Consider the following 24,847-nt stretch of genomic DNA (forward strand, 5'->3'; position numbering starts at 1 on the left):
CAAAACGGCTCCTGATTTCTGCCGATAGATCAAGGTTTCCAGACATACAACCTCCAGATAAACCAAAGTTTGGGCCAACCAAATTAGTAACAATATTGTGGAGGAGGAATTCCTGGAGTGTTTACGGGATGGTTTCCTGGACCAATATGTCGAGGAACCAACGAGAGATCAGGCCATCTTAGACTGGGTATCATGTAACGAGAAAGGATTAATTAGCAATCTTGTTGTACGAGGCCCCTTGGGTCGGAGCGATCATAATATGATCGAATTCTTCATTAAGATGGAGAATGAAGTAGTTGATTCGGAGACTAGGGTCCTCAATTTAAATAAAGGAAACTATGATGGTCTGAGGAGCGAGTTGGGTAGGATTGATTGGGGAATGGCACTCAAAGGGTTGACGGCGGATAGGCAATGGCAAACATTCAAAGACCGAATGGATGAACTACAGAATTTGTTCATCCCAGTTTGGCATAAAAATAAAACAAAAAAGGTGACCCAACCGTGGCTAACAAGGGAAATTAGGGATAGCATAAGATCCAAGGAGAGGACATATAAATTGGCCAGAAAAAGCAATAATCCTAAGGATTGGGAGCAGTTTAGGATTCAACAAAGGAGGACAAAGGGATTAATTAAGAAAGGGAAAATAGAATATGAGAGTAAGCTTGCTGGGAACATAAAAACTGACTGTAAAAGCTTTTATAGATATGTGAAGAGAAAAAGATTGGTGAAGTCAAGCGTAGGTCCCTTGCAGTCAGAATCAGGGGAATTTATAATGGGAAACAGAGAAATGGCAGACCAACTAAATTCATACTTTGGTTCTGTCTTCACAAAGAAGGACACAAATAACCTCCCAGAGATGCCGCAGAACATAGGGTCTGATGAAAGGGTGGAACTGAAAGAAATCAGTATTTGTAGGGAAATGGTGTTAGGAAAATTGATGGGACTGAAGGCCGATAAATCCCCAGGGCCTGATAATCTACATCCTAGGGTACTTAAGGAAGTGGCCCTAGAAATAGTAGATGCATTGCTGGTCATCTTCCAGAACTCGATAGACTCTGGAACAGTACCCATGGATTGGAGGGTAGCTAATGTTACCCCACTATTCAAAAAAGGTGGTAGAAAAAAAGCGGGGAATTATAGACCGGTAAGCCTGACATCGGTAGTGGGGAAAATGCTAGAGTCTATTATAAAAGATGTAATAGCAGAGCACTTGGAAAGCAGTGTCAGGATCGGACAAAGTCAACATGGATTTACAAAAGGTAAATCATGCTTGACTAATCTACTGGAATTTTTTGAGGATGTAACTGGTAAAATAGATACGGGAGAACCAGTGGATGTGGTGTATTTGGACTTTCAGAAGGTTGTCGATAAGGTCCCACATAAGAGATTAGCGTGCAAAATTAAGGCACATGGGATTGGGGGCAAGGTATTGACTTGGATAGAGAACTGGTTGGCGGACAGAAAGCAAAGAGTTGGAATAAACGGGTCGTTTTCCGAATGGAAGGCAGTGACTAGTGGGGTACCACAAGGATCGGTCCTAGGACCCCAGCTGTTCACAATGGGCCAGAAATTAGGATCGGGTGCTTGCCGCGCGTGGAAGCCCCCGATGTGCACTCACCCGGCGCGCCGACATCTGAAGCCTGGGCCTGCTTGGAATTCCTGTCACTGGCCCGGTTCAGATGTCGGCGCGATGTGCTTGCCTGATCCAGCGACGTAGTTAGTGCGATGTGCCGGCTGGGATCAGGTGAGCACTCTGCAGCCAATCAGGGGAGGGGAAACTTCATTCATGAGTTTGATAGTAAGAACTGTCAAACTCATGAAAAGTACGGGCGCCCAAAAGACTAGTTTAACTTTAAATAAAATTTTAAAAAACATCCCAATAATTAAATAAACTATAAATAACTTAAAAAAAAACTATTTTAAACAATTAATAAAATTTTTGAAAAAAATAATTTTTTTAAGAAATCGGGTCTAAAAATAAACTTACCTTACTGTAAAGTCCTTAAAAACAATGAATCTGTGGAAAAAATGTAATAATTTTAAATAATAGACCACTTACCTTCAAGAATCCACTCCTTACGCCTCCTTTTTATATGTGTAAAAAGTTCAGGCCCTTGCACACGGGCAAACCTGTCAAAAAGAAGGAAGTTCAACGCGTGCACGCAGAGTCCTGCGCGCACGCGTTGGACCTCTGGAAACCCTTGGAGGAAATGCCAGTTTCCCGCGAATGCGCTGTGCATGCTGAAATCCGGCACTTCCAACGGGCCCACGCGCGAGTACCCCGTCCGTACTCACGCGTTGGGACCGGAATTACTGGCCCAATATATATTAATGATCTGGACGAGGGAATTGGATGTAATATCTCCAAATTTGCAGACGACACAAAGCTGGGTGGGAGGGTAAGCTGTGAGGAGGATGTCGTGAAACTCCAGTACGATTTGGACAGGTTGGGTGATTGGGCAGAAACATGGCAAATGCACTATAATGTGGATAAATGTGAGGTTATCCACTTTGGTGGCAAAAACAGGAAGGCAGATTATTATTTGAATGGCAATAGATTGGGAGAAGGGGAAGTGCAAAGAGACCTGGGTGTCCTTGTGCACCAGTCGCTGAAGGTAAGCATGCAGGTGCAGCAGGCGGTTAAGAAGGCAAATGGTATGTTGGCCTTCGTAGCAAGAGGGTTCGAGTACAGGAACAAGGTTGTCTTGCTACAGTTGTACAGAGCCTTGGTGAGACCGCACCTTGAGTATTGTGTGCAGTTTTGGTCACCTTACCTGAGGAAGGACATTCTTGCCATGGAGGGAGTGCAGCGAAGATTCACCAGGCTGATACCTGGGATGGCAGGAATGACGTATGAGTTGAGATTGTGTCGATTGGGCTTATACTCACTGGAGTTTAGAAGATTGAGAGGGGATCTCATCGAAACCTAGAAAATTCTGTCAGGCCTGGACAGACTAGATGCAGGAAGGATGTTCCTGATGGCCGGGGAGTCCAGAAGCAGGGGTCATAGTCTAAGGATAAGGGGTAAGCCATTTAGGACTGATATGAGGAGGAATTTCTTCACCCAGAGAGTGGTGAACCTGTGGAATTCTCTGCCACAGAGGGCGGTGGAGACCAGTTCATTAAATATATTCAAGAAAGAGTTGGATATATTTCTTAAGGCTAAAGGGATCAAGGGATATGGGGAGAAGGCAGGGACAGGGTACTGAATTTGGATGATCAGCCATGATCTCATTGAATGGCGGAGCAGGCTCGAAGGGCCGAATGGCCTACTCCTGTTCCTATCTTCTATGTTTCTATGTTTCCTGTACCGCTTTGGATATTGTTGGGGAGGATGGCTTATCGGGGGAAGACAGCAGCAGCCAGCTTCCTGGCACCGTGGGTGGTTCTGCTGCACAGGATAGGAGGAAAAAGAGTGGGAGAGCTATAGTAATGGGGGATTCTATTGTAAGGGGAATAGGTAGGCGTTTCCGTGGCCGCAAACGAGACTCCAGGATGGTATGTTGCCTCCTTGGTGCAAGGGTCAAGGATATCTCGGAGCGGCTGCAGAGCATTCTGGAGGGGGAGGGTGAGCAGCCAGTTGTCGTGGTGCATATAGGTACCAACAATATAGGTAAACACCGGGATGAGGTCCTAAAAGCTGAATATAGGGAGTTAGGAGGTAAATTAAAAAATAGGACCTCAAAGGTAGTAATCTCAGGATTGCTACCAGTGCCACGTGCTAGTCGGAGTAGAAATAGAAGGATATTTCAGATGAATACGGGGCTAGAGGAATGCTGCAAGGGGGAGGGATTCAAATTCCTGGGACATTGGAACCGGTTCTGGGGGAGGTGGGACCAGTACAAACTGGACGGTTTGCACCTGGGCAGGACCGGGACAGATGTCCTAGGGGGAGTGTTTGCTAGTGCTGTTGGGGAGGGTTTAAACTAAAATGGCAGTTGGGGGTTGGGAACCTGTGCAGGGAGACAGACGAATGGGAAACAAGGATAGAAGCAAAAGACAGGAAGGAGAAAAGCAAAAGTGGCAGGCAGAGAAGTCAAGGGTTTAAATCAAACATGGCCACAGTAAATAATAGTTCTAAAAGGTCAAAGAGTGTTAAAAAAACAAGCCTGAAGGCTTTGTGTCTTAATGCGAGGAGCATTCGTAATAAGGTGGATGAATTAACTGCGCAAATAGATGTAAATGGATATGATGATATGATTGGGATTATGGAAACATGGCTCCAGGGTGACCAAGGCTGGGAACTCAACATCCAGGGGTAGTTAATATTCAGGAAAGAGAGGCAAAACGGAAAAGGAGGTGGGGTAGCATTGCTGGTTAAAGAGGCGATTAACACAATAGTAAGGAAGGATATTAGCGCTGATGACGTGGAATCTGTATGGGTAGAGCTGAGAAATACCAAGGGGCAGAAAACATTAGTGGGAGTTGTATACAGACCCCCAAACAGTAATGCCGAGGTTGGGGATGGCATTAAATGGGAAATTAGAGACGTGTGCAATAAGGGCACAGCAGTTATCATGGGTGACTTTAATCTACATATAGGTTGGGCTAAACAAATTAGTAACAATATTGTGGAGGAGGAATTCCTGGAGTATATATGGGATGGTTTCCTGGACAAATATATCAATGAACCAACTAGAGATCAGGCCATCTTAGACTGGGTATTATGTAATGAGAAAGGATTAATTAATAATCTTGTTGTGCGAGGCCCCTTGGGGCGGAGCGATCATAATATGATCGAATTCTTCATTAAGATGGAGAGTGAAGTATCTGACTCAGAGACTAGGGTCCTGAATTTAAATAAAGGAAACTACGATGGTATGAGGCGCCAGTTGGGTAGGATGGATTGGGGAATGTTACTTAAAAGGGTTGATGTTGGATAGGCAATGGCAAACATTTAAAGATCGCATGGATAAACTACAGAATTTGTTCATCCCTGTTTGGCATAAAAATAAAAAAAGGTGACTCAGCCATGGCGAACAAGGGAAATTAGGGATAGCATAAGATCCAAGGAGAGGACATATAAATTGGCCAGAAAAAGCAGCAAACCTGAGGATTGGGAGCAGTTTAGGATTCAGCAAAGGAGGACAAAGGGATTAATTAAGAGGGGGAAAATAGAGTATGAGAGTAAGCTTGCAGGGAACATAAAAACTGACTGTAAAAGCTTCTATAGATATGTGAAGAGAAAAAGATTGGTGAAGTCAAGCATAGGTCCCTTGCGGTCAGAATCAGGGGAATTTATAATGGGGAACAAAGAAATGGCAGACCAATTAAATACATACTTTGGTTCTGTCTTCACAAAGGAGGACACAAATAACCTCCCAGAGATGTCGGGGGACATAGGGTCTAATGAGAGGGAGGAACTGAATGAAATCAGTATTTGTAGGGAAATGGTGTTAAGGAAATTGACGGGATTGAAGGCCGATAAATCCCCAGTGCCTGATAATCTACATCCTAGGGTACTTAAGGAAGTGGCCCTAGAAATAGTAGATGCATTGCTGGTCATCTTCCAAAATTCTAGAGACTCTGGAACAGTTCCCATGGATTGGAGGGTAGCTAATGTAACCCCACTATTCAAAAAAGGTGGTAGAGAGAAAATGGGGAATTATAGACCGGTAAGCCCGACATCGGTAGTGGGTAAAATGCTAGAGTCCATTATAAAAGATGTAATAGCAGAGCACTTGGAAAACAGCGACAGGATCGGACAAAATCAACATGGATTTACAAAAGGTAAATCGTGCTTGACTAATCTACTGGAATTTTTTTGAGGATGTAACTGGTAGAATAGAGAAGGGAGAACCAGTGGACGTGGTGTATTTGGACTTTCAGAAGGCTTTTGATAAGGTCCCGCATAAGAGATTAGCGTGTAAAGTTAAAGGGATTGGGGACAAGGTACTGACTTGGATAGAGAACTAGCTGGCAGACAGGAAGCAAAGAGTTGGAATAAACGGCTCTTTTTCCGAGTGGCAGGCAGTAACTAGTGGGGTACCACAGGGATTGGTGCTAGGACCCCAGCTATTCACAATATATATTAATGATCTAGACGAGGGAACTAGATGTAATATCTGCAAGTTTGCAGATGACACAAAGCTGGGTGGGCGTGTGTGCTGTGAGGATGATGCAGAGAAACTCCAGTATGATTTGGACAGGTTGGGTGATTGGGCAGATGTAGTATAATGTGGATAAATGCGAGGCTATCCACTTTGGTGGCAAAAACAGGAAGGCAGATTATCTGAACGCCAATAGATTGGGAGAAGGGGAAGTGCAACGAGACCTGGGTGTCCTTGTGCACCAGTCGCTGAAGGTAAGCATGCAGGTGCAGCAGGCGGTTAAGAAGGCAAATGGTATGTTGGCCTTCGTAGCGAGAGGATTCGAGTACAGGAGCAAGGATGTCTTGCTGCAGTTGTACAGGGCCTTGGTGAGACCACACCTTGAGTATTGTGTGCAGTTTTGGTCGCCTTATCTGAGGAAGGATGTTCTTGCCATGGAGGGAGTGCAGCGAAGATTCACCAGACTGATACCTGGGATGGCAGAAATGACGTATGAGGAGAGATTGGGTCGATTGGGCTTATACTCGCTGGAGTTTAGAAGAATGAGAGGGGATCTCATTGAAACTCATAAAATTCTAACAGGACAAGACAGACTAGATGCAGGATGTTCCCGATGGCCGGGGAGTCCAGAACCACGGGTCACAGTCTAAAGGTAAGGGGTAAGCCATTTAGGACAGAGAGGAGGAGGAATTTCTTCACCCAGAGAGTGGTGAACCTGTGGAATTCTTTACCACAGAAGGCAGTTGAGGCCAATTCATTAAATATATTCAAGAAGGAGTTGGATATATTTCTTAAGGGTAAAGGGATCAAGGGATATGGGGAGAAGGCAGGGACAGGGTACTGAGTTTGGATGATCAGCCATGATCTCATTGAATGGCGGGAGGCTCGAGGAGCTGAATGGCCTACTCCTGCTCCTATCTTCTATGTTTCTATGACAATGAGGTGCTTCTGCAACAAAGCACCTCCCGTTTAAGTAGTGTAGAGAGCCTAGGCCAAACTTTATTGGCCAGTAGACTGTACCCAATATTGGACCCCCCATTGAGTGCTAAGCCAATCAGCATCTCATTTAGTGCTGATATCAGTGCTGCAATCATGTAAATGAGCAGGCAGCAGGAATTTTGCGTGCTGCCTGCAGCACTCTGAACGGGCGCAGGAAAACAATTAAACAAACACTTCAACTACATTAGTTCATGCAGTCATTTGACTATTCATCTTAGTCTTGTGTGTTAATCTTTGATCTCACAGAACAGTCGGCATCTTGGAGGCTCTGTCTTTCATGCATATTATGAAAACTCACGTAGTATATTTTGCCTGTGTATGTAGCTCCTCCACTTTAATACTGATTGAAGGAGTGAATAAAATAAATCACTGAGCGGTGAACACTCCTATTCTCGCTTGATCTAATGTGATAACGGTGGCTAGTGCCAGTCGAGTGGGCTGATTATAGCCTGGTTGAGTGAACTAGTGAGTAAGCACAGCTGTTTCTGCCCAAAATACTTAATGGATAAAAGTTATCACTTTTTGGCCGATATAAGTGACTGTTGTTTTAAAACGTGGACGTTTTAAGTGAGGGGACTGTAAAAATGAAATTATACAATTTTAAAGGCGGTGCAGGAACAGAGAGACTTGAGACTTCACATACACAAATCTTTGAAGATGGCAGGACAAGTTGATCAGGTTGTTAAAAAGGCAAACAGGATCCTTGGCTTTGGCAATAAAGGCATAGAGTACAAAATTAAGGAAGTTATGCTAAACCTTTATAAATCATTGGTTAGGCCTCAGCTGGAGAATTGGGCACCAGACTTCAAGAAGGATGTCAAGGCCTTGGAGAGGGTGAAGAGGAGTTTTACTGGAAAGGTACCAGGGATGAGGGACTTCAGTTATGTGGAGTGACTGGAGAATCTGGGATTGTTCTTAGAGCAGAGAAGGACAAGGGGAGACTTAATAGAGGTGTTTAAAATTATGAACGTTTTTAAATAGAGCAGATAGAGAGAAACTGTTTCCACTGGCAGGAGGGTGGGTAACCAGAGGACACAGATTTAAGGTCATTGGCAAAAGAACCGGAATGGGGCGGCGGCGAAGATATGAATTTTTTTATGCAGCGAGTTGCTATGATCGAGAATGCACTGCCTAAAATGGTGGAGGATGCAGATTCAATGGTAACTTTCAAAAGGGAATTGGATAAATACTTAAAAAGGCTAGAGTGCAGCTTGTCACGGAGTGCAGCTCGGAACAGAGTGTTAAGCTGTGAGTTTGGTGAGTGAGGGAGTGAATTTTAAAGGCTAATCTCTTTTTAAAAAATAAATAAAATCTAGTCTTGTGTGCTTGCAGTTAGCATTTAACTTAAATTTAAATTTACTGTTTCAAGTTTTAAGTTTCTTCCAGGCTTGGACAGGGCTAAGCAAGCTCTGTGCTCGAGAGCAGGTGAGAGTAATTAATACATTAACTGGTCAAATCTGGTTCTGTAACTGCCAGAGAGCTCACTTATTTAAATCTCAGCAGTATAAATAAGGGAGGCTAGAGTGCAGTTTGTTACGTTGTGCAGCTCAGAACAGTGTTAAGCTGCGAGTTTGGTGAGTGAGGGAGTTCGGGGAGGGAAGTGTTCCTTTCTTTTTCTATCTTTGTCAGCTTCCAGGAGAGCAGGAGCTAAAAAGCGGGAGTTTGGCTCTGACACCCGCAACCGCATCTGGAGAAAAATAAAAGGTGACATCACAAGGAAAAGGGTAAGTGAGTGGTTGGTGAGTATTTTGCTCACTTCCCTTATCTTTTACAGCGCAGGAAATTTATTAGTAATTGTAAGGTTTCATTAGTCATAGTTTACTAGCAGTAATAAATCTTATTATTAATTAATAAAAATAATTAATTCTCAATAAAGATGGCAGGGCAGGTGATGTGTTGCGACTGCAGTATGTGGGAGATCCTGGACGCCAGTGTGATCCGAGACGAACACGTCTGCAGTAAGTGTCTGCGGCTTGAGGAGCTTGAGGAGCTTGGGCTCAGAGTTGATGAGCTGGAGGCCGAGCTGTGGATTCTGCGATGCATCAGGGAGGGGGAAAGTTACCTGGACACTTTATTCCAGGAGGCAGTCACACCCCTTAGGATAGGGTCTTCTAATTTGGTCAGTGGTCAGGGACAGGAGGATGTGACTGTGAGTGAGGCAGGTATGGGGACCCAGGAGGTGGAGGAGCCTCAGCCTTTGCAATTGTCCAACAGGTTTGAGGTTTTTGCGGCCTGTATGGATGAAAGCGGTGGCTGCAGGGTGGATGAGCAAACTGACCATGGCACCGAGGTACAGGAAACCATTCAAGCAGGCGGAGTTAATAGGAACCTGGGAGTGGAACAGCGAGCGCGGCGAATTTAAAAGGAGCAGCGAGGCGAGGCCCGACCAGAGCGGACCTGGGAGTGGAACAGCGAGCGCGGTGAATTTAAAAGGAGCAGCGAGGTGAGGCCCGACCAGAGCGGACCTGGGAGTGGAACAGCGAGCGCGTCGAATTTAAAAGGAGCAGCAAGGCGAGGCTTACCAATTCAGCAGCGGGGGAGAGGTAAAAAGTAATTGAAGTGTGACGTCACCAGGAAGCAGGTAAGTGATTGGTTGGTGAGTATTTCTCTCTCTTTTTTAAACTTTAACTCCGTGGTTTATAGTTACTAAGGTCTCTCTGGTGTAGCGGGGACTGTTGGTAAACCATTTAACTGTAGTGTAATTACTGGGATTGATTGATTTAATTTAAATTCAATTAATTAAAGGGTAAATCATGGCAGGACAGCCCGGCCACGTGGTATGCTCCTCCTGCGATACATGGGAACTCCGGGACACTTCCTGTGTGCCCGACAACTACATGTGCAGGAAGTGCATCCAGCTGCAGCTACCGACAGACAGCATTGCGGCACTGGAGCTGTGATTGGATGCATACTGGAACGTTAGTGATGCTCAGGACATCGTGAATAGCACGTTTACAGAGTTGGACACACCGCAGGTAGAGGTTGGACAGGAAGAGAATGGGTGACCAACAGGCGGAGTACTAGGCGCAGGCAGGTAGTGCAGGGGTCCCCTGTGGACATCCCCCTCTCAAACAGATGCACCACTTTGAGTGCTGTTGGGGGGGATGGCTCATCAGAGGAAAGCAGCAGCATCCAATTTCCTGGCACCAGGAGTGGGTCTGCTGCACAGCACGGGAGGAAAAAGAGGTAGAGCTATAGTAATAGGGGATTCTATTGTAAGGGGAATAGATAGGCGTTTCTGCGGCCGCAAACGAGACTCCAGGATGGTGTGTTGCCTCCCTGGTGCAAGGGTCAAGGATGTCTCAGAGCGGCTGCAGAACATCTTGGAAGGGGAGGGTGAACAGCCAGCTGTCGTGGTGCATATAGGCACCAACGATATAGGTAAAAAGCAGGATGAGGTCCTAAAAGCGGAATATAGGGAGTTAGGAGGTAAATTACAAAATTAGGACCACAAAGGTAGTAATCTCAGGATTGCTACCAGTGCCACGTGCTAGTCAGAGTAGAAATAGAAGGATATTTCAGATGAATACGTGGCTAGAGGGATGGTGCAAGGGGGAGGGATTCAAGTTCCTGGGACATTGGAACCGGTTCTGGGGGAGGTGGGACCAGTTCAAACCGTACGGTTTGCACCTGGGCAGGTCTGGAACCGATGTCCTAGGGGAAGTGTTTGCAAGTGCTCTGGGGGAGGGTTTAAACTAAAATGGCAGGGGGTTGGGAACCTGAGCAGGGAGACCAAGGAAAGGAAAACAGGGATAAAAGCAAAAGATAGGAAGGAGAAAAACAAAAGTGGCAGTCAGAGAAATCAACGGTTTAAATCAAACGTGGCCACAGTAAATAATAATTCTAATGTCTAAGAGCGTTAAAAAAACAAGCCTGAAGGCTTTGTGTCTTAATGCGAGGAGCATTGGTAATAAGGTGGATGAATAGAGGTAAACGAATATAATTTGGTTGGGATTACAAAAACGTGGCTCAAGGATGGCCAAGGCTGGGAAATCAACATCCAGGGGTATTCAATATTCAGGAAAGATAGGCAAAAAGGAAAGGGAGGTGGGGTAGCATTACTGGTTAAAGAAGGGATTAACACAATTGTAAGGAAGGGTATTAGCTCTGATGATGTGGAGTCTGTATGGGTAGAATTGAGAAATACTAAGGGGAAGAAAACGTTAGTGGGAGTGGTATATAGACCTCAAACAGTAAGGCGGAGGTTGGGGATGACATTAAAAGGGAAATTAAAGAAGCGTGCAATAAGGGCACAGCAGTCATGGGTGACTTTAATCTACATATAGATTGGGCTAACCAAATTAGTAACAATACTGTGGAGGAGGAATTCCTGGAGTGTTTACGGGATGGTTTCCTGGACCAATATGTCGAGGAACCAACCAGAGATCAGGCCATCTTAGACTGGATATTATGTAACGAGAAAGGATTAATTAGCAATCTTACTGTACAAGGCCCCTTGGGTCGGAGCGATCATAATATGATCGAATTCTTCATTAAGATGGAGAATGAAGTAGTTGACTCAAAGACTTGGGTCCTCAATCTAAATAAAGGAAACGACGATGGTCTGAGGAGCGAGTTGGGTAGGATTGATTGGGGAATGTCACTCAAAGGGTTGACGGTGGATAGGCAATGGCAAACATTCAAAGACCGAATGGATGAACTACAGAATTTGTTCATCCCAGTTTGGCATAAAAATAAAACAGAAAAGGTGACTCAACTGTGGCTAACAAGGGAAATTAGGGATAGCATAAGATCCAAGGAGATGACATATAAATTGGCCAGAAAAAGCAATAATCCTGAGGATTGGGAGCAGTTTAGGATTCAACAAAGGAGGACAAAGGGATTAATTAAGAAAGGGAAAATAGAATATGAGAGTAAGCTTGCTGGGAACATAAAAACTGACTGTAAAAGCTTTTATAGATATGTGAAGAGAAAAAGATTGGTGAAGTCAAGCGTAGGTCCCTTGCAGTCAGAATCAGGGGAATTTATAATGGGGAACAAAGAAATGGCAGACCAACTAAATACATATTTTGGTTCTGTCTTCACAAAGAAGGACACAAATAACCTCCCAGAGATGCCGGGGAACATAGGGTCTGATGAAAGGGTGGAACTGAAAGAAATCAGTATTTGTAGGGAAATGGTGTTAGGAAAATTGATGGGACTGAAGGCCGATAAATCCCCAGGGCCTGATAATCTACATCCTAGGGTACTTAAGGAAGTGGCCCTAGAAATAGTAGATGCATTGCTGGTCATCTTCCAGAACTCGATAGACTCTGGAACAGTACCCATGGATTGGAGGGTAGCTAATGTTACCCCACTATTCAAAAAAGGTGGTAGAGAAAAAGCGGGGAATTATAGATCGGTAAGCCTGACATCGGTAGTGGGGAAAATGCTAGAGTCCATTATAAAAGATGTAATAGCAGAGCACTTGGAAAGCAGAGACAGGATCGGACAAAGTCAAGATGGATTTACAAAAGGTAAATCATGCTCGACTAATCTACTAGAATTTTTTGAGGATGTAACTGGTAAAATAGATAAGGGAGAACCAGTGGATGTGGTGTATTTGGACTTTCAGAAGGCTTTCGATAAGGTCCCGCATAAGAGATTAGCGTGCAAAATTAAGGCACATGGGATTGGGGGCAAGGTATTGACTTGGATAGAGAACTGGTTGGCGGACAGAAAGCAAAGAGTTGGAATAAACGGGTCATTTTCCGAGTGGCAGGCAGTGACTAGTGGGGTCCCGCAAGGATCGGTGCTAGGACCCCAGCTGTTCACAATATATATTAATGATCTGGACGAGGGAATTGGATGTAATATCTCCAAATTTGCAGACGACACAAAGCTGGGTGGGAAGGTATGCTGTGAGGAGGATGTCGTGAAACTCCAGTACGATTTGGACAGGTTGGGTGATTGGGCAGAAACATGGCAGATGCACTATAATGTGGATAAATGTGAGGTTATCCACTTTGGTGGCAAAAGCAGGAAGGCAGATTATTATTTGAATGGCAATAGATTGGGAGAAGGGGAAGTGCAAAGAGACCTGGGTGTTCTTGTGCACCAGTCGCTGAAGGTAAGCATGCAGGTGCAGCAGTCGGTTAAGAAGGCAAATGGTATGTTGGCCTTCGTAGCAAGAGGGTTCGAGTACAGGAACAAGGATGTCTTGCTGCAGTTGTACAGGGCCTTGGTGAGGCCGCACCTTGAGTATTGTGTGCAGTTTTGGTCGACTTATCTGAGGAAGGACGTTCTGGCCATGGAAGGAGTGCAGCGAAGATTCACCAGGCTGATACCTGGGATGGCAGGAATGACGTATGAGGAGAGATTGTGTCGATTGAGCTTATACTCACTGGAGTTTAGAAGATTGAGAGGGGATCTCATCGAAACCTATAAAATTCTGTCAGGCCTGGACAGACTAGATGCAGGAAGGATGTTTCTGATGGTCGGGGAGTCCAGAACCAGGGGTCATAGTCTAAGGATAAGGGGTAAGCCATTTAGGACTGATATGAGGAGGAATTTCTTCACCCAGAGAGTGGTGAACCTGTGGAATTCTCTGCCACAGAGGGCGGTGGAGGCCAGTTCATTAAATATATTCAAGAAAGAGTTGGATATATTTCTTAAGGCTAAAGGGATCAAGGGATATGGGGAGAAGGCAGGGACAGGGTACTGAATTTGGATGATCAGCCATGATCTCATTGAATGGCGGAGCAGGCTCGAAGGGCCGAATGGCCTACTCCTGCTCCTATCTTCTATGTTTCTATGAATGTAGTGGTAATTGGGGACAGCATAGTCAGGGGGATAAATACAGTTCTTTGCGGCCAAGAGCGAGAGTCCAGGCGGCTGTGTTGCCTGCCCGGTGCCAGGGTTCAGGACATCTGCTCTGGGCTGGAGAGAAACTTGCTGTGGGAGGGGGAGGAGCCAGTGGTCGTGGTCCATGTAGGTACAATGACATAAGTAGAACTAGGAAAGAGGTTCTGCTGAGAGTATGAGCAGCTAGGGGCTAAATTAAAAAGCAGAACATCAAGGGTAATAATTATTACGTGAGCCACGAGCAAATTGGCATAGGGTAAATAAAATTAGAGATGAAAGCGTGGCTCAAAGACTGGTGTGGAAAAAATGGGTTTCAATTCCTGGGGCACTGGCACCAGTACTGGGGAAAGTGGAATCTGTATCGTTGGGACAGTCTTCACCTGAACCGTGCTGGGACCAATGTTCTGGCGAGTCGTATAGCTAGGGCGGTAGAGAGGGCTTTAAACTAAATATTGGTGGTATGGGATCAAATTTGGGAAGATGTGGTAATTCAAAGATTAGAGACAAGGCAATAGAGAAAGGTATTAATATGGGAAATGATAAACAGACCGTGACAGGAAGGGATAGAGAGTACAAATCTAAGAGTAAATCGGCAGATAAGGCTAGAGGTAACAAAAATAAGAAAGGACAAAAGTAAAGGCTCAGCATCTGAATGCACGTAGCATTCGAGACAAAATAGATGAACTGATAGCGCAAATAGAAATAAATAAATAAATATGATCCGATAGCCATTACAGAAACATGGCTGCAGGATGACCTAGATTGGGACCTGAATATTGAAGGGTACATCACATTTAGGAAGGACAGGAATGTGGGAAAAGGTGGAGGGGTGGCTCTGTTAATTAATGATGGTATTAGCACAATAGAGGGGGATGATCTAAGTTCAGGAAACCAGGATGTAGAATCGGTTTGGGTAGAGATGAGAAATAATAAAGGCAAGAAGTCACTTGTGGGAGTGGTGTACAGGCCCCCTAACAGTAACCATATGGTAGGATGGAGTATAAAGGAATAAATAATGGGAGCTTGTCAGAAGGGTACAGCAATAATCATGGGGGATTTCAATCTGCATATAGACTGGAAAAATCAGATGGGCAAAGGTAGCATAGATGAGGAGTTCATGGAATGTTTTCGGGATAGTTTCTTACAACAGCACGTTCTGGAGCCAACCAGAGAGCAGGCTATACCAGACCTGGTAATGTGCAACGAGATAGGATTGATTAATTAATTATCTCATAGTGAAGGCGCCCCTCGGTAGCAGCAATCATGATATGATTGAATTTTACATTCAGCTTGAGAGGGAGAAGAGTGGGTCCAAGACTAGTATCTTAAACTTAAATAAGGGCAATTATGAGGGCATGAAAGCAGAGCTAGCTAAAGTGAACTGGCAAATTAGTTTAAGGGATAGGTTAAGAGATAGGTCAATGGAGTTGCAGTGGCAGACATTTAAGGGGCTATTTCAGAATACACAGAATATATACATTCCAACGAGAAAGAAAAATTCCAAGGGAAGGACCCACCATCCGTAGATAACTAAAAAAGTTAAAGATAGTATTAAACTTAAAGAAAAAGCATATAATTGCACAAAGATGGGTGGCAGGTCCGAAGACTGGACAGAATATAAAAAACAGCAAAGAATGACTAAAAGATTAATATGGAGAGAAAAATTAGAGTACGAGAGAAAGCTAGCTAGGAATATAAAAACAGATAGTAAGAGTTTCTATAGATATTTTAAAAAGAAAAGTTAACAAAGTGAGCATTGGTCCTATAAAAAGTGAGTCTGGGGAATTAATAATGGAAAATAAGAAGCTTGCAGTTGAATTGAACAGGTGTTTTGCATCGGTCTTCACCTATTGAGGATACAAGTAACATCCCAGAAATAGCTGTAAATCAGGAAATGGAAGGGAAGAAAATTACAATCACCAGAGAAGTGGTACTGAGCAAATTGTTGGAGCTGCGGGCTGACAAGTCCCCGGGTCCTGATGGACTTCATCCTAGGGTCTTAGGAGAAGTAGCTAGTGAGATAGTTGATGCGTTGGTTTTAATTTTCCAAAATTCCCTAGATTCGGGGAAGGTTCCATTAGATTGGAAAATAGCAAATGTAACTTCTTTATTCAAAAAGGGAGGGAGACAGAAAGCAGGAAACTACAGGCCAGTTAGCTTAACATCGGTCATAGGGAAGATGTTAGAAGCTATTATTAAAGATGTTATAGCAGGGCATTTAGAAAAGTTCAAAGTAATCAGGCAGAGTCAACATGGTTTTGTGAAAGGGAAATCATGTTTAACCAATTTATTGGAGTTCTTTGAGGAAGTAACATGTGCTGTGGATAAAGGGGAACCAGTGGATGTACTGTACTTAGATTTCCAGAAGGCCTTTGATAAGGTGCCACATCAAAGGATATTGCGGAAAATAAAAGCTCATGGTGTAGGGGGGTAACATATTGGCATGGATAGAAGATTGGCTAGCTAACAGGAAACAGAGTAGGCATAAATGGGTAATTTTCTGATTGACAAGATGTAACGAGTGGTGTGCCACAGGGATCAGTGCTGGGGCCTCAACTTTTTACAATTTATATAAATGACTTGGATGAAGGGACCGAAGGTATGGTTGCTAAATTTGCTGATGACACAAAGATAGGTAGGAAAGTAAATTGCGAAGAGGACATAAGGAGGCTACAATGGGATATAGATAGGTTAAGTGAGTGGGCAAAGATCTGGCAAATGGAGTACAATGTGGGAACATGTGAAGTTGTCCATTTTGGCAGGAAGAATAAAAAAACATATTATCTAAATGGTGAGAGATTGCAGAGCTCCGAGATGCAGAGGGATCTGGGTGTCCTAGTGCATGAATCACAAAAGGTTACTATACAGGTACAGCAAGTAATTAGGAAAGCTAATAGAATGTTATCGTTTATTGCGAGGGGAATTGAATACAAAAGTAGGGAAGTTATGCTTCAGTTATACAGGGCATTGGTGAGACCACATCTGGAGTACTGTGTACAGTATTGGTCTCCTTATTTAAAGGAAGGATGTAAATGCGTTGGAAGCAGTTCAGAGAAGGTTTACTAGACTAATAACTGGAATGGCGGGTTGTCTTTGGACAGGCTAGGCTTGTATCCGCTGGAGTTAAGACGAATGAGGTGACTTGATTGAAACATAAGATCCTGAGGGGTCTGGACAGGGTGGATGTGGAGAGGATGTTTCCTCTTGTGGGAGAATCTAGAGCTAGGGGTCACTGTGTAAAAATAAGGGGTCGCCCATTTAAGACAGATGAGGAGAAATTTTTTCTCAAAGGGTCGTGAGTCTTTGGAACTCTGCTTCCACCGCCCTCTGAGGAAGAGAGTCTTTGAATATTTTTAAGGCAGAGGTAGATAGACTCTTGGTAAGCAAGGGGGTGAAAAGTTATCGGGGGTAGGTGGGAATGTGGAGTAATCAGATCAGCCATGATCTTATTGAATGGCGAAGCAGGCTCGAAGGGCCGAGTGGCCTACACCTGCTCCTAATTCGTATGCTTGTATGTAAAACTTTGTAGAACTATGGGAAAAGACCAGGGGAGTTGGACTAATTGGATAGCTCTTTCAAAGAGTCAGCACAGACATTGTGTGCAGTGTAATTTTATGAATCTATTCACATCAGCTATCAGCAATTCATGCTGATGGTCAGCATTTTGGCAGCACAATCCACGTCAGCATTTTGCTAACAAAATCAGTGCGGACTAGGCCCCTCTCCACTCAACACCACTATATTTCCAACCTCTTGATGCAGTATGTAGGATTTCATGTGAAAGCAGGAACTCCTACCTTCAGTATTCAGTAGCCACAATTTCAAGTAGCAGCAGCATTGATGAGAAGGTAGAGGTAAAAGGAGAAAAGGGCAGGTGTGAAGACCAGTGATTTGGGTTGGGGAGGGAGAGCACCAGTGTTTACTGTGGAAGGAGAAAGACTGATAGTATAAACTTTAGGAAGTGGGGGAAAAACAGTGCTTGAAAGGGGAGAGGGGAAAAAACAGTGCTTGAAAGGGGAGAGGGGAAATAGAGCAGAGTGCCAGCTTAAATGGAGTGGCAGCGAAGAGAAGAACACTGGCTTGATAGGGGAAAGTGTGGCAGTTGAACTGAGGGGGGAGAATAGTGCCAGTGTGAAGTGGAAGGTTTGAAGGAGGAGAGTGTGTCTCAGTGAAAGGGTGGGGAGTTGGATGGAGGCAATGGGCTGGATTTTGTCAATGGGGAGCTTTTGGAAGCAGGACTCCCACGTGTTGGGTTTTAGTCCCGCCTCCATTGACTTGTGGCCAACCCATGATATTTTCCCTTGACTGACCGCACGGCGGGCTTAGCAGGCCAATTAAGGGAAAGCCAGTTACAGGTGACGTCAGCGAGTGCCGTTTCATCTGTCAAGAGCTTTTGACAGATGAAATGTCATCGTTTGACAGCTCTGTGAAGCTGTCAAACACTGACACAAGTAGTCTTTACTCAAGACTCAATTAGAAAGCCGTCCCGAGCAGAAAGCAGAAGGCTGCAGCTTTTGACAGTTCAGCGGCCATTCTGCTTTCTGTGCCGGTGAGCTGAGGGACTCCAGAGACCTGAAGGGAGGAAGCCTGCAGGAAGAAGTAAAACACTTTACACACACCTCACACACTTACCTCTGCACACATGCACCCATTACTCACCTGCACACTAGACATCTCGAACCCTCCGACCCCCGCAGACTGATGGCCCGCCTCGCTGACCCTGGCGAGGTTCGGAGCCGTCGGGAAGCCCACACTTCAGGGCTCAAAATAGGGATTAGCCAAAAAACTTAACTACCTGTTAACAGGCAGTTAATTGGCATTAATCCCCTTCCCGCCTCGAGGAGGCAGGACCCGGCGCGGGTTGGCTACACGCCTCCTGGCAAGATGGCATGGAGGCAGGTTGGGGGCCAGTTGGGCACCCGCCCCCAAATTCTGCCATTTTCCCGGCAGTCCCGCCTCCCCAGGGCTGGCAAAATCCAGCCCAATGTCTGAGAACTCTGTCAAAGAAAGTAGAGTGGCTCTGTGTACTGGGTTACGAGAGCAGGGGTGGGGAGGGGTGCTAACCATGGGAAAGTGACTTTTGAGGCAGTTTGTTGAAAATACAAATCTTTTCTTAGAGATTAAAAACCTATTAATTTGTGGAGTGCCCTTGGTGGAAAACGGGCACGTAAGCATCCAATATGACAAACAGGTGTACGCAAGCACATCCCGCGATGAAAGTGTACCCCTGCCATATTGGTAATGGCTGGAGTATAGATATCCAGGGCCCAGGCCTGAAACCAGCATTAGGCCCTTTTCAAATGGGAGGGGGGGGGGGGGGGGTGGGGGGCTGAACGCCTGTTTCAAGACCCCTTCCCAATATTGCCTGTCCTGAACGCTGCCAGCGCTGGGACTGTTGCATTCAGGATAACCCAGTTTACCTGCGACCTTAAAAGGACTGTTGGAGACCGCCACCAAAAAGGAACTTTTTTTTAAAGAAAACATTTACCTCAATGTGGAGCCAGCAGGAGTAGCAGTGCTTCTCTAGGCTCCACAGCAGGCATGAAAACCGTTGCTGGCCCCTTCCCGATTAGCTCCTCCGCTTCCGGCAAAGAGTAAGCCCAAAATTTAAATCCCATTCCAGTGCAGCAGGCATCCTCAGCTCACTGGACTAATTTAAATGAGGCCCAAGATAGTGTGCCTCGGGCCTAAACTGTCTCGGAGCAGCGATTGTTCCCTGTGCCAGTTTGCGCCGGCAGGCCAGCACTATCCAATTGCACCCCCTTGTCTTTTTTTTCTGCTGTCTTCACAATCAGTCAGCAAGATAAATACAAATCCTGTTCAGAGTTGTGAATGCAATTAGTTCTTTACTTTTGGTGCAATGCATGGATTATTGACAACATACTTTACCTAATTAGCTAAGTTTTTAATTCCAATCGACTACATGCACACAATGCAAACTAGGCAAAGCTGAAAATATATACAACAAATATATGAAATACCTATTCGGTCTTCATGTTGCATATCAGATTTCTTGTACAGTTCAGGAAGGGCTTTTGCTGAAGAATTTCCAAACTAGAGACACAAAATAGAGAAAGATTATACAGAGGAACATACACCATATGCACCACTTTTCTCCCCCCACTGTTGTAAGAATAAATAATCTTGCACATTATAAGCTATGTGCGATGCCAGCTATCCCACAATATAGAATTTTGCTCTTTCAGGTTCCATTACAAGATAGGAGACAGAAACTTTCTGCACTAATTCACACTTATTCACCAAGAGTAGCTCAGTAGCACTCATACTGACCGAGCTGGCTTAGTTGTGAAAGACATAGCTGCCAGACTGGGCCTGCAGCAGGTGGTGAAAGAACCAACATGAGGGAACAACCTACTTGTTGATTTTTGTCCTTACCAATCTACCGGTCACAGATGCATCTGTCCATGACAGTATTGGCAGAAGTAACCACCACATAGTCCTTGTGGAGACTAAGTCCCATCTTCACACTGAGGAAACCCTCCATCATGCTGCGTGGCATGACCACAGTGCTAAATGGGATAGATTCAGAACAGATCTGGCAGCTCAAAACTGGGCATCCATGAGGTGCTGTGGGCCATCAGCAGCAGCAAAATTGTATTCACCACAATCTGTAACCTCATGGCCCAGCATATTCCTAACTCTACCATTACCATCAAGCCAGGGGACCAACCCTGGTTCAATGAGGAGTGTAGAAAAGCATGCCAGGAGCAGCACCAGACGTACCTAAAAATGAGGTGCCAACCTGGTGAAGCTACAACACATGACTACATGCATTCTAAACAGGGGAAGCAGCATGCGAGACAGAGCTAAGCAATCCCACCACCAACAGGTCAGATCAAAGCTCTGCAGTCCTGCCACATCCAGTTGGGAATGGTGGAGGATAATTAAACAACTAACAAGAGGAGGAGGCTCCATGAACATCTCCATTCTCATTGATGGTGCAGCCCAGCATGCGAGTACAAAAGACAAGGCTGAAACGTTTGCATCCATCTTCAGCCAGAGGTGCCGATTGGATGATACATCTCAGCCTCCTCCTGAGGTCCCCACCATCACAGAAGCCAGTCTTCAACCAATTCGATTCACTCCACGTGATATCAAGAAATAGCTGAGCGCACTAAATACAGTAAGGCTATGGGTCCAGACAACATCCTGGCTGTTGTGCTGAACATTTATGCTCCAGAACTAGCCCCGCCTCTAGCCAAGCTGTTCAAGTAGTTACAACACTGGCATCTAACTGACAAAGTGGAAAATTGCCCAGGTATGCCTTGTACACACAAAGCCTCATCCAATCCGGCCAATTACCACCCCATCAATCTATTCTCAATCATCAGCAAAGTGATGGAAGGGGTCGTCGACAATGCTATCGAGCGGTATTTACTTACCAGTAACCTGCTCACTGATGCTCAGTTTGGATTCCGCCAGGATCACTTGGCTCCAGACCTCATTACAGCCTTGTTCCAAACATGGACAAAAGAGCTGAATTCCAGAGGTGAGGCGAGAATGACTGCCCTTGACATCAAGGCAGCATCTGACCGAGTGTGCCATCAAGGAGCCCTAGTAAAACTGAAGTCAATGGGAATCAGGGGGGAAACTCTCCACTGGCTGGAGTCATACCTAACACAAAGGAAGATGGTTGTGGTGGTTGAAGGTCAATCATCACAGCCCCAGGACATCACTGCAGGAGTTCCTCAGGGCAGTGTCCTAGGCCCAACAGTCTTCAGCTGCTTCATACATAACCTTTCCTCCATGAGGTCAGAAGTGGGGATGTTCGCTGATGATTGCAGAGTGTTCAGTTCCATTCGCAACTTCTCAGATAATGAAACAGTCCATGCTCGCATACAGCAAGACCTGGACAACATTCAGGCTTGGGCTGATAAGTGGCAAGTAACATTCACGCCACACAAGTGCTGGACAATGACTCATCTCCAACAAGCGAGAGTCTAACCATCTCCCCTTGACATTCAATGGCATTACCATCATCGAATCCCCCACCATCAACATCCTGGGGGGGGGGGTGGGGGGCGGGGGGGTCACCATTGACCAGAAACTTAACTGGACCAGCCACATAAACATCGTGGCTGTAAAAGCAGGTCAGAGGCTGGGTATTCTGCAGCAAGTGACTCGCCTTCCGACTCCCCAAAGCCTTTCCACCATCTACAAGGCACAAGTAAGGAGTGTGATGGAATACTCTCCACTTGCCTGGATGAGTGCAGCTACAACAACACAAGAAGCTCGACACCATCCAGGACAAAGCAGCCCACTTGATTGACACCCCATCCACCACCTTAAACGTTCACTCCCTCCACCACTGGCGTACCGTGGCTGCAGTGTGTACCATCTGCAAGATGCACTGTAGCAACTCACCAAGGCTTCTTAGACAGCACCACCTAAGCCCACAGCCTCTATCACCTAGAAATACAAGGACAGCAGGCACATGGGAACGCCACCACCTCCAAGTTCCCCTCCAAGTCTCACACCATCTTGACTTTGAAATGTATTGCTGTTCCTTCATCATCGCTGGGTCAAAGTCCTGGAACTCCCAATCTATCAGCACTGTGGGAGTCTCTTTACCACACAGACTGCAGCGACTCATAAGGCAGCCCACATTCTCAATGTTACTAGGAATGGGCAATAAATGCTGGCCTTGCCAGTGATGCCCACATCCTATGAATGAATAAAAAAAGTCAACATCACTGAAAAGAAAATCAAACAAAACCTTTCAATCCTAACCCGCACCAAGTCCCGTTCGCCCATCTCCCCTGTGCTTGCTGACCTACATTGGCTCCTGGTTAAGCAGCGCCTCGATTTCAAAATTCTCATCCTTGTTTTCAAATCCCTCCATGGCCTCGCACCTTCCTATCTCTGTAATCTCTTTCAGCACCCCCCACCCCCGGAGATTGCTGCGCTTCTCTAATTCTGCCCTCTTGAGCATCCCTGATTCTAATCGCTCAACCTTTGGTGGTCGTGCCTTCTGTTGCCCAGGCCCTAAGCTCTGGAATTTCCTGCCTAAACCTGTCCGCCTCTCTTTCCTCCTTTAAGATGCTCCTCAAAATCTACCTCTTTGACCAAGCTTTTGGTCACCTGCCCTAATTTATCCTTGTGGATTGGTGACAAATTTGTCTTAAAATACTCCTGTGCAGCGCCTTGGGACATACTATGCTAATGGCACTATATAAATACAAGTTGTTGTTGTTTTACCTAATTTTTCAAGTACGAGATACTTGAGCAGCAGCACTAGTCGAGGTATCTGAACTGCAGTGAAAACATCACATTTCCAACTGAATAAGGTAAGTTGTTTACAACATGAAAGGACTTACTTCATCTGTCAGCAAAATGTTGCGAAGTCACCCGTATCCTTAATATACTTCACTAATAGGTAAGTTGCTGGCAACATACCAAGACAATGAAATTGCGACCAAGTCCCAATATTGTTTCCAGAAAGCCAGTAGACCTACAAGTATTTGTTACAATCGTGTTTTAACTCATAGACTACTGGCAGTTGCTTGTAAATTGCAATTACACTGACCAGCCTCAAGACAAGATTCAAGTTAGACATTGGGCCGGAATTTGTGGTAGGTAAGACGAAAAACTAACAGCATTCGCCGTTATTACCCCTTTGAAAATCACCGCAACTTCAGGATGTAGCGCACACACATCTCAACTTAGAAATCCTGAAGTTGGGGTCAGTCATTCAGTGCTCTGACACTGGCTGTGCTGCGCCCCCTCCCCCATAGCCGGCAATCAGTGAAACTGACGAAGACGTGGGCTTTTCCACGGTAATATCGCTGTTAAACACCCCATTAAATGTTAGTACAAAAGCAAAATACTGTGGATGCTGGAAATCTGAAATAAAAACAGAAAATGCTGGAAATACTCAGGTCAGGCAGCATCTGTAGAGAGAGAAACAGAGTTAATGGGGTCGATTTTCAGTGTGCTGTGGAGTCAGGATTGGAGGCGTGTGGGGGGTTAAGTTCCCGAATTCGGGGGTCCCGACACCATCCCGCCCAAAACCCGCCTCCATGTAAGTTTCAAAGGAGACGGGTACCCGCCCCGCACTGGGACCCGCCAACCCGAGGTGGTAAGGGATTAACAGGCAGTTTTTAGACTAATCCCTATTTTGAAGGTTGTCGTGTGTCAGTGTTCAGGTGAGTGATGGGTGCATGAGTGCAAAGATAAGTGTGTTTGGTGTGTCTAAAGAAGTTTAAATTACCTGTACTTACCTTTACAGCCTTCCTTCCTCTAGGTTTCGGAGTCAGCTGGCACAGAAAGCAGAATGGCTGCGATCTGTCAAAAGTGACAGCCTGCAGCTTTCAGTGCCGGTGAGATTTCTGAGTCTGCGCAGAAGGTTAGAAGTAAGACTCAGTGTTTGACAGCTTCAAACAGCTGTGAAACACTGATATTTCATCTGTCAACACATCTTGACAGATGAAATTTCAGTCTGTGACATCACCTGTTGCCACGTGGCCCTTAATTGGCCTGCTGAGCCCGCTGGGCGGGCTCAACAAGGTCAATCAAGGGAAAATTGCGTGGATTGGCTGCATCTCGCTGGAGGCGGAACTACAACCCCGAAAGTTGTAGTCCCGCCTCCTTCCCGACTTCTGAATGAAAATCACCCCCAATGTTTCAGGTCGATGACCCCTCTCTCTCTACAGATGCTGCCTGACCTACTGAGTATTTCCATTAAATGTTAGGCCTTGTTGGATTAGATGTAACTGGGGTTTTAACAGTGTATTGACTGCTAAGCAAATGTTACGGCCCTGAAAAATTAATTTTAACTTTGTGGAGTGTCAAATTTCTCCATTGTGATAAAAATTACAAGAAACTTTGTTTTGCTCTAACATTTTAAAAAAGTCGGGATAAAAGCAGGTTCTAATTTCCTGCTTCCCTGTCTGTTTAAATTCTGCAATGTGATTGGCTGCTTAGATAGCTTGTTGCTGTCACAACAGATCGCATTAGGGATTCCCCACTATACT

The 24,847-nt window shown here is 45.2% G+C and overlaps 1 protein-coding gene across 3 annotated transcripts in view; it reads right to left on the reverse strand.

Annotated features, from left to right (window-relative positions):
• sncaip (synuclein, alpha interacting protein) overlaps positions 1-24,847 on the reverse strand; it is a 210,386-nt gene that overhangs the window by 87,141 nt on the left and 98,398 nt on the right. For all 3 annotated transcript variants that reach the window (XM_085986770.1, XM_085986780.1, XM_085986788.1), the window contains exon 3: positions 19,835-19,907. In XM_085986770.1, the coding sequence (XP_085842896.1) occupies positions 19,835-19,907 (73 nt within the window). The remainder of the gene's footprint in view (positions 1-19,834; positions 19,908-24,847) is intronic.

The sequence above is a fragment of the Somniosus microcephalus genome, chromosome 1, assembly GCF_052327205.1.
Source record: "Somniosus microcephalus isolate GS21.2 chromosome 1, FLI_Smic_1.0, whole genome shotgun sequence".
Lineage (NCBI taxonomy): Eukaryota > Metazoa > Chordata > Chondrichthyes > Squaliformes > Somniosidae > Somniosus > Somniosus microcephalus.